We start from the raw sequence: 10,357 nt of genomic DNA, 5'->3' as shown, positions 1-10,357 counted from the left end.
TGAAAGTATCTGCTGGGAAAAATGGCATTGGATGGTTTTTGCATGATATTTGCTGTTGAAAATATTTTTACCAGATGTAAACAGCTTAAAAAAATAAAAGCACAGAAACAAGTGGCGTTTTAATCATTTCTATTATTGCACACGCAGCTGACAATCATATTCAAATCGGAATGATGGACAAATGTTAACAGCAATTCAAACGAAACCATAATAACATAGAAAAAAAAAATTGCCCTTGTCCCAGGAATACAGTAAAATCAAAGGACTGAGCATTTCTCTTATTTTCCCCAAAGTAAGAAAATAACATGAACATAGAAAATGGATGAAGAAAAGATTCATAAAGTTGCGACAGATTCTGGGGCACTGGCATGTTTTTTTTTTTGTTTTTATTTTCACATTCCCTCATTGTTTCTGGATTTAAAAGAAAAGCAGATTCCAGATCTGCAAATCAAAGCAACGTAGTTTCCAGCGGCTGTTGGACACACTGCTAACACAACAGTACACGCAAGCTAGAACGACTTTGGTGATGACACTGAGTCGACTTGATTCACAAGAGACACACACGAAAAAAGGAAATGACCGCATCGCAAGTTTGTCCGACTGAAACATGATGGGACTTTATTCATGATCGATTGTGTAAACAGCAAGGAAGCCAATCGGGAGGGGAATCACTTCACCTTCGATGACCTTTATTTCATATCACAGTCCATGTAGTTTTAAAGAATACAATAAGTTAAATTCATATGGCTTCATATAACATCTATTCTTTATACCCTATGATTAATAGCCGCGGCAAACACACACACACGCACGTACACACGCGCCACACATTCACAATCGCTGTGTTCTTCGGGTTCTGTGTGTGCCACTCTCCAAATGTCCCCGCTTCCCTTTTTATTATTTATTTTTCTTTAAAAAAAAAAAAAAAAAAGACAACATTTTGTACAAAAATCTACAAGGGAAACAATCAGCCAGTACCTGTTGATTTTATGCGCGGCACAAACTGAGAGCGGTTCGTGCCGGGCATAACATAAACGGTAATAATTTAAACGTGTGAATTTGCGCTCTGAAATGGGAAACCCCAAGATGCAAGTGAACAAATATATCCGCTCCACCCATTTTATTCCCTTATGAATGTAGATAAGACAAGAAAGGAAACATATATATACAGTATATGTGTGTGCAGAAGTTAAAAAAAAGAAGAAAAAAAAAAGCAACCTAATTCACCTGACTTGCCTCTTGGGGGTTCCCAGTTATCATGAACCAAATTTGAAAACTAGTGAGTGAAAAAAAAACTGCAGAAATGTGTATATGTGTCAAGACTGGATTTATACTGTTTGTGTTGTAGTCCCCCGGTATGAGAAGTTAACCAGTGGAGATAGCCTGGATGCGTTTGCGATATCGCAAATCTGCAAGTCCTTTTGTTGAAACGTTGAGCAAATTTAAAGCAAACCTTCAAAAAAAAAAAAGTGGCTTTAACGTGGCCACTGGAAGGAGCGGGACCAGGAGAAGAACGGATTTGGCGAGTTGGAGTTATTCGTGTAGGTCGCTTGTAGGCACTGACGGTGGGAAACACTGAACGCGCTTCCATCAAACATCTTTGCGCGATGGCTTCCGATTTGAAAGCGGCTGAAACCACCTCAAGACGGCGTTTCAAACTTTGTTGCGGATCGGAGGAAGCGGTTTGGAATTAGGCGGTTTCCAGTAAATTCCGGATATCCATACTCTTCTTTGTGCGCGTTAAAAGGCTTTATGGAGAGGCGAAAGTGCTCAGCTGCTTTCGATGAAACGAGAGGGACCGCGGTAACTCACCAAGATGGCGAACAGATGGAGCGCTTAAACCAAAACAGACAATGGTGAAAGATTCCAAGTTGTTTGCCATCTCAGCTGGGTTCAAACCCTTCCTGCTGACTGCCCGTGAGCATTTTTAGGGCCAACAGTTGAGACTGTGGGCTCACCGGTATCGATGCGCGAGTGTTACGATCTTTCGGACTGACGGAGTCGAGTCCACGCTACGACTTCAAAGGGTTTCTGGATGAGGGCGGAGGCAGCGACTGCCAATCAGAGCCCACCTGACTTCAGAGGACGATCGACGCGCGTGTGAAGTGAGTGAGGGGGGGGCGTAACCGCGAACGCAAACGATGGTCAGCATCAACATTTTCTCCGGCGTCAGCAGCCCTGCCAGTCCAATGAATCAGCTGATGAGAAAACGACCTCCGTCAAGATTTTTGCCTCGGCTCAGCGGAAAAAACCGGAGCCAACACGTACAAAAAGCAGCAGCCTCGATTCTAAGGACCCAATTGGAACCCAAATGTTAACGGGCAGTGGTGATGGAAACGCACGTTTTTACTTCCTCCGCCGATGTAGTGTGAATGTAGAGTGAATGTAGTGTTGTAAGCCACCCGCTCTTCCCGTGTGGAGGGAAGTGTGCGATGACTGAGCGCGACCTTTCCGCGCAACCTAAACCCCCCGAAACCCGCTCGTGTTAAACGCTCCAGAACCTTCAGTGACGTTCTACTGGTGAATCCCTCAAACCCCCTCAACTCCTCGTAAAGAAGCGTCGGCAGACCCGACGTTGAAGTACCTCATAGCTGATTTTCAATAAGAAAGGACAAAAACAAACAAACAAACAAACAAACAAACAAAAAACCCAGCACAAACTCAGATCAGTGTCTGGTGTTTTCCCGCCTTTCCTGCCTCTTCTCCCTCTGCAGCTGCTGGCTGACCGGATTGAAGTAAGGCCTCAGGAGGTTCTGGATGTCGTCGTGGCTCTGCTGCTGCTGCTCCCCCCGGTGGCTTCCCGGGTGGTTGCTGGAGTGGCGGCGGTGCTGGTCGTTACCGCGCCGCAGTGTGAAGGACTTGTGGTAGGTGGCGGCTGAAGGGGAAGAGAGGGGAGACGTTGCCTTGTGACCTTTGCCGTTCCTGAGCGCAGACCCCCCGCCCCCCCCACCACAACCCAGCCCTTGGGTTTACCGTGCATGCAATATTTGGAGAGTTTGAAGAAGAAACAGCGACATCAAGTGGTTACATTATACATTGCAGCATCTTTCATTCTCCTTCCTTCTCATGAGCTTGCCTGTGAACTACGGTGGCCCGCGCACCCAAACCTGGATTCCTCGTCCACACTGGTTTATTTGACGATGCGAGCAGTCACTGTCAGGTTGCCTGGATGGTCCACACCATCTTTAGCATATGGCAGTACAAGATGGCAGCTAAGTGGGAGCAAGACCCTTGCTCTGTGTATATTCTTATATGTGTATGTGGACCATTCTAAGGGTAGGAAACTTTTATTAATGTATTTATGAGAAATTTATTAAGCTTTTACCAATATAAAAATAAAATCAAGCCAAATATTACACACTGGACCTTTAAGGAAGCCCACCTGACAGTGCGTTTTATATATGGGGTACTGTCAGGTGGGCTTCCTTACATAATGGACTTCCTTAAAATATGACAGTGCAAGATGGCAGCCAACTGGGATGAAGACCCTTGCTCCATGTATATTCTTATATATATGAGAACTCTTTTTTTAAGGGTAGGAAAACCAAATAGCTTTTATTGTGCTGCGAGGATAGACTTTTATCATTATTTTACGGCTACTCACGGCTCATGCAGGTGACCCTCGGTGTGTCCCAATGGCCGTTGGCGCGGCAGCGGATGGTGGGCGCGTGCCTCTGGATGAAGCCCTGCTTGCAGTGGTAGCGGAGCAGGGAGTTGATCTCGTAGTGGGGCTTCATGGCGCCAAACAAGCGGGCGTCCTTGACCACCGGGGGCTGCCCGCACGACACTGAGGAGAAGAACACAGCGCATTTTGGTGTTTGTTCGTTTGTGGGGTCGCGAGAAAAAAATAAATAAATGGGAAACGCGTCACGGCCTTCTTACCGGTTCCCTTTTTGCAGGTGAACGTCAGGTGGTAGTTGCAGGGCACGTCGTTCCACTGTCCGCCCTCGTGCCAGATCATGACCACGCAGTCCTCCCCCGACTGGAAGAAGCTGTCTGGCTGGTTCGGCCTCCAGTAGTCGTATTGCTGTCGGCGGCGCAGTTTCAAAAGTAGAAAATTAATGCATGGCCAGCAAATTGTGAGGTCATTTGTGGTGATTCAGTGCATCCATGTGGAGTTTTGCCAAGTCTGCTTAAGGCCTGTGTATTTATGTAATTACAGATAGATAGATAGATAGATAGATAGATAGATAGATAGATAGATAGAAATATTTACATAGATAGATAGCTAGATAGATAGATAGATAGATAGATAGATAGAAATATTTACATAGATAGATAGCTAGATAGATAGATAGATAGATAGATAGATGGATAGATAGATAGAAATATTTACATAGATAGAAATATTTAGATAGATAGATAGATAGCTAGATAGATAGATAGATAGATAGATAGATAGATAGATAGATAGATGGATAGATAGATAGAAATATTTACATAGATAGAAATATTTAGATAGATAGATAGATAGATAGATAGATAGATAGATAGTATTTCTTTTTGACCGATTTGGAGTTGCAAATTGATTATTGTAACGCATCAAAAGAACAATTTCATGGTTTCACCTCAAACTAGTAGTAAAATAGGCAATAATAAGCAACAAGTAATACAATTAAAACGGTATAATCTAACAGGTCCAGTAGCCAGACAGCGTTTCCAGGAACTTCCAGCTCACGGGGTGTAATTCACAGCAGCAACAGAAAGTGGTGCTACTGGGTCACCGTGCACACCCTGCTGTGTCCTGTCTGCAGCAGACCCACAAGACAGGCTGCGCAGGCGACAAAACCAACCCGCACAGCATGACGCGGGAGCGCACGCGGCAACAGCGCTGCTCGCGGCCGACCCTTCACAGGGCGCGACTCCACGCCCAACGATAACACATTACAACAGCACTATCGGGTTTCGGCCTCGCATTAGGTTGTCACCGCGTTGCTCGGCCCGGACGCCCGAGCAGCTGATCACTTCCAGCAGACGAGCAACGTGTGTGTGTGTGTGTGTGTGCACGAGTGTGTGAGATCGGGACTAGGAAACAGATGGCTGCAGGAGCCGCAACCTCTGGTTTGTTTATGCTAGAAGGTGAGGATACAACTCCTTGTTTTAAACCCAAGAGGTTCCCAGACTCAATATCTACACCCAACACACATTATTGCAATTGTTATTGGAATCACCAGTGTCCACTGATTTGGTACACAATTTCTTTTGACCGCATCCAGTGTCATGAGTGGAAGCTGAATACTGACTCATTCAACAAAAATGCTGATGCTCCAGCGGAATATTGCACATGCATTTGTTATTTGCTGCGATAAGAATCAATCTTAAGTACCTACACCCATAACTTTGAAGCTCAGAGGGGAACAATGTAGGTAACATTAACCCACATGCTCCCTTATGAACTTCAAAACTGGATGTTTCAGCAATATTATGGCTCTTGGGACACATTAAAGGTAATATGTATATATATATGTATATATATATATATATATGTATATATATATATATATATATATATATATATATATATATATATATATATATATATATGTATATATATATATATATTTATACATATATATCATTTATTGTTTGTTGATAATATTGAACGGTTGAAAGATGTCCCAAAACTTTTTTTCCCACGACTCTACACAGGTAGATGATACGCTGTGCGTCATGAGCTAAATTGCTGGAAGATGGCCCTAAAAGTTGCACAACTCACTTTAAAGACCAGATTAACATCCAGACCCAAAATGTTGGAAGTCTGCCTCACGACGAGGGAGCCAGAGAGCCTTATGGAGGAGGTGACTCACCATCGGATTGCCGTCGGTCCATCTGAAGTCCCTCTCGAACATCTTGTCGTTGAGGCCGAGCCACTGGTAGTCGCTTCCCAGACCTGCGCGGGGCAAAGCGGGAAACGGGTCAGGCTGTTTCGGCTCTGCGTCGACATTTGCAGCGACGGACTCATTTGCGCTGCACATGGGACGCTGGCGGCGCTAGCTGCTACGTCTACGGAAACTCCCCGTTTGAAGGGCTTTTTGATGTGCCTGGCGTTTACCACCGGATTGGATCGGGAGCCGGGCACTCTACCAAACACTGCTGTTTCATTAAACCCTGCTGGCCTTTAAAACAGCAGGAGAGCTTTTAACAGGCAACAACAGTGGTTCGCTTCAATGAAATCTAGAAAACTAGATAAAAAAAAGAAAGAAAGAAAACAAACTAAACTGACATTTCATGCTAAAGACGTTTCTCAGTCACCTCAAGAATGTGCGTTTGCAAACTGGTATCTGCATCGCCTGCAGCTAATTTGGTCTTTAATGACACAAATGACTATTGATGATGGCGGTCATTAGCTGATGCTCAGCAGATCAAACGAACAGGTCATGGCAAACTCCCACTAAAAGGGCAGGCCAGGCGAAACTTATCTCAACCTCTTGGATTTATCTCACACATTCATCTCCTAAAGAGGCAGAAGTTGGGGTGAGGGTCACTGTTCAGTTGCCTGCGTGGAACGTGGAAATGCCTCCCAGTTCTGAACGACTGAAGCATCCACAGTAAAAAAAGCATGGCTGGAAGCTTGGAAACCTCCTTCTTATTGTTTTACCTAAGGCCAGCAGGAGTCATTCCATCTTTTTTCATCACAATTAAGGTCCTGGAAGTTCCGTGTGTTACATGACCAGATGCTGCTAATCAACCGTTGGCAAAAAAAAAAAGAAAAAAAGTCTTGGTGGCTGATCACACAGCAGCAGTTCTTGACAGGCTTTGGAATTCTTCGTGTGAGTGACACTGTGACCTGCTCAAATTTCGGAATTTCGAATTTATTTTTTGCAAACAGAATGTTGAGAAAAATGCTACAAACGTACGGTTGACAAACTGCTGCTCCTCGTGCGACAGGATACTAGCCAGGTGGGCGCCGTGCAGCCGGCACTCCCTCTCTGCGGCGTCCCAGGTGCGACGGTGCGTGAAGTATTTGTAGCAGTGAGACTGGAACTTCTGCCAGCCAAAGCCACAAACCTCGGTGTCTGGAAGAAGAAGGAGAAAAAACAAAATGCATCATTCGTCAAGAATTGCAACTTGCAATCGGGAAAGCAGACGAGGATTCTTAGTGGATTTAAATGTTCTATCTTAGTGACGTGCCTCTGGTGTGTTCGTAAAATGACACACGTCCGTTCTTTAGTTTTCTTTGTTTGCTCCTGGTTTCAGGAAGCTCAATCACAAAGTTCTGGAAAACAGCCCTCCGTGATGTCACAAAACCTCCCAAGGTGAATGACGACAACCCCCCCCAAGCCAGGCTGTTTGAGTCCACCTCTCGGAGGTTACAAGAAAGTGTCACCATGGAACCGCAACTGAGGGTTTTTACTGCAGGTTGAAAACAAAGGGCTAAACACGGCAAGGTTTTCTTTGGAAGTCTTTTTGGATAATAAATGAGGCTGCTCCACCGGAGTGTGGGAGGAAAACCAAAAACAGTTGGAATATGAGACCGACAACTGAAAATGTTTCCATGAAAAGCTGCGTGTTGACTTTGCGTAGTTGTTTCATAAAGGCTGGAACGACATTTTACAGTGTACGGTATATATCAAGGTTGATTTTCAGAGGCCAGGAACAACAGCCTGCACCAAGCTGTAGCTGACGGGGATCCTAGTAAACAATAACAGCAATGAAATGCACACAAATTTGCCCGCGGCCAGAATTGTACCACCGTAACAATGCACGCATTGTGCCTCTGCAACAACTTTGATTTGTTTAACTTCCCTGTCAAACTGCGCCGTCTGGGGGGGGGGGGGGGGTTGGAGAGGGAAGGCGGAGGCTGGAGGTCCAGCTGGGGAATAAAAAGGCCCCCTCTGACTGAATGAGCTCAGTAACACACAGTTGGGCCTCATTAACCCCCCGACAACTCGCAACTTGTCTGCAGGTCAAAAGCGCACAAAAAGGGAACAGAACAAAAGCGGGAAAAACAAAGAACAGCAGAGACATTTGGCCCGCCGGTTCTCTGCTTTGTCGGCACACAATAGACATTTTGTATCTGGGGGTGATGCGCGTGCCAGCGGCGTCGCGATGGAGAATCGGAGGGTGATCGTCTCGTCTTAAGAGGTTCACGGCGGCGCCACCTGGAGGGCCAGGTGAGGTGAGGTGAGGTCTCAGGCTCTGGCTTAATGAATTCAAAAGTCTCATTCATGAGGAATCTGTCACTGGCATGCAGGGGAAACAGTGCAGGATCTCTTGGAAGATGTGACTAAACACCCGCAGAAGTGTCCAGGAGACGAGGTCTGGTCCGATGTGGTATTAGGTCGGAGGCTATTTACAGCTGATCCGATGCCACGCAGCTGCAGAAACCTCCTGGCTCGTAAAAGGGCAGCCAGTCATCTGTTTCTGTCTCCCTTCCTCTGCCAGAGAGCAAAGGGAGGACAGCTGCGGCCGCGTGTTTCCCAATGATGAAACGCGCGGGGCGCATCCGTGTTTCGACATCGCGTCGTGCGAGCGAGCGAGCGAGCAAGCGCGCACACACACACACACACAAACGTTTTTGCCCTGCACACGTGGACACGGCCTGCGGACTGGGAGTTGGATCCCGGGGAACTCCCACTTTCCAATCGCTCCACCCTGAACCCAGAACTGATATTGGGGAGCCGAAGAGTGCGACAGACCTAACGACAAACAGACCTGGCCTAATAAAAGTTTTTTTTTTTCAAATGTGTTTTTTATTTACTCCTCTGGTATATACATTTTTCAAAAGGCATCTTCAGCATTTTTAAATGTTAAACTCTCTTTTCAAAATGGTCTTTAATATTATTATTAATCATAATTGTTCTAAAAATACCAAACCATCCTTTGAAATCAAAACGCACAGTTGCCACGTCTTACCAAAATGTCTAAATACGACGATGATAAATGTAGATGTTCCTATCATCCATCATGTTTGTTTGTTTTTTTTTTTTTAATTTATGTGGCACGACTTATTTTCAGTGAATGATGGGACTTCTGAGGCTGCGAGAGCTTAAAATGTGCCTGGAAAACATGAATCTGAGGAATCTGCTTGTATATTTCAGCTTAAGTTGTTTAGTTGGTTGCCTGAGAATGGCAGAAATATTAAGGGGATTAGCTGGAATGAGTCTGCCAAAGAGCCCACGCCCAGACAGCTGAAAACCAGACTTGAAACTGTATACACTAGCGAGTACGTGAGGAACGTGTTTGTTCTTTCTTTCTTTTTTTTTTGAACTTTTTGTTTAATTTTCATTTGCTCTTTTCATGTGTGCGGATGAGCAGATAAATTAACATATCGTTACAACCATAACCGCTTGAGGTAGTTTGCGTTCTGAAATACTGGAGGTCATACGAGAGCGCAACTTCACAGTTGATGTAAAGCTCCCTTCAGCAACTCGTGACTCATAACTCCCGAGGGACCATAACTTCTGGAGTCGGCGAAGGTAAAAGGTGCTGCACAGCCCTCGAGGCGCGTTTGCACCAAGTTTGGAGTGTTTCCTCCAAGTGCACGAAAATCAGCCAGTCCCTGGAAAAGCGACATTGGCCAACAATGACCTCATTTCAGAACAATGTTGTTTCAGCTGATGCAAAACCAAGGCTCAAATCATTGTAATACTGCAGCATCAACTGCTGCCACAGTCGCTTTTCTGCTATCAGCTTCCTTGATTTTGGACATTTTTCTGACATCTCATTTTCTGGCCATTTTCTGCAGCTGACCTTGTTCACAGAGCTCTCCAGTGTAGCTGGGCAGGCAGACGCAGGTGAACGAGTTGACTCCATCCAGACAGGTGGCTCCATTCAGGCACGGGTTGGACTGGCACTCGTCGACGTCTGCAATAAGACACACAGCGACTTTATTCCACCACGTTCGTCTGTCAGTACGGGGTCAATGATGGCTTTGGGGGGAGAAGAATGTGAGCTTGTGTGTTTTAGTGTATGTGAACCTTTCTCGCAGTGCTGCCCCGTGTATCCAGGTGCACATATGCAGACGTTATGTGCACCGGTCTTGTAGCAGGTGCCGCCGTTCTTGCACGTACCGGTAGAGCAAGGCAGGAGTTCTGCACAAAATACACAATACAACAGTAAAAATTCCACTGATGAGTTGTGATTGTCATGTTGTAACGTTGGGACCTAAATATATAGCTTGCCTCAACTAATCTGTCTTTTGAGAGGCTATGCATAGGAACAATATGCAGCTTTTCTCCTTACAAATGACAGCAACTAAGTGATGTTTTAGATTCATTGAGACATTGCACCAGGGAGTTGAGAATGACAGCGCGGCCAGCTTGCCTGATAGAGGACTACATCATTTTGGTTTCCTGCCCAGCGCCGTCTTGTGAGCGCATGCCTGTCTTAACCACTCAGCTGCTCTCTCTTTCAT

General features: G+C 45.4%; 1 protein-coding gene across 1 annotated transcript in view; it reads right to left on the bottom strand.

The window, feature by feature from the left end:
- Positions 1–922: 922 nt before the first annotated feature.
- Positions 923–10,357, bottom strand: part of vcanb (versican b) — a 28,682-nt gene continuing 19,247 nt past the window's right edge. Inside the window, exons 9-15 of the mRNA XM_076029791.1 lie at positions 9,921–10,034; positions 9,694–9,807; positions 6,858–7,016; positions 5,808–5,890; positions 3,883–4,027; positions 3,605–3,787; positions 923–2,875 (exon numbers count right to left, since the gene is read on the bottom strand). Coding sequence (XP_075885906.1) covers positions 2,667–2,875; positions 3,605–3,787; positions 3,883–4,027; positions 5,808–5,890; positions 6,858–7,016; positions 9,694–9,807; positions 9,921–10,034 — 1,007 coding nt within the window. The 3' untranslated portion in view covers positions 923–2,666. The remainder of the gene's footprint in view (positions 2,876–3,604; positions 3,788–3,882; positions 4,028–5,807; positions 5,891–6,857; positions 7,017–9,693; positions 9,808–9,920; positions 10,035–10,357) is intronic.

This window comes from Nelusetta ayraudi, unplaced genomic scaffold, assembly GCF_046127955.1.
Source record: "Nelusetta ayraudi isolate G7.1 ecotype Tasmania unplaced genomic scaffold, CSIRO-AGI_Nayr_v1 ptg000026l, whole genome shotgun sequence".
Taxonomy (NCBI): domain Eukaryota; kingdom Metazoa; phylum Chordata; class Actinopteri; order Tetraodontiformes; family Monacanthidae; genus Nelusetta; species Nelusetta ayraudi.
Note: the sequence above shows the minus strand (reverse complement) of the source record. Positions and strands in the feature narration are given on the sequence as shown.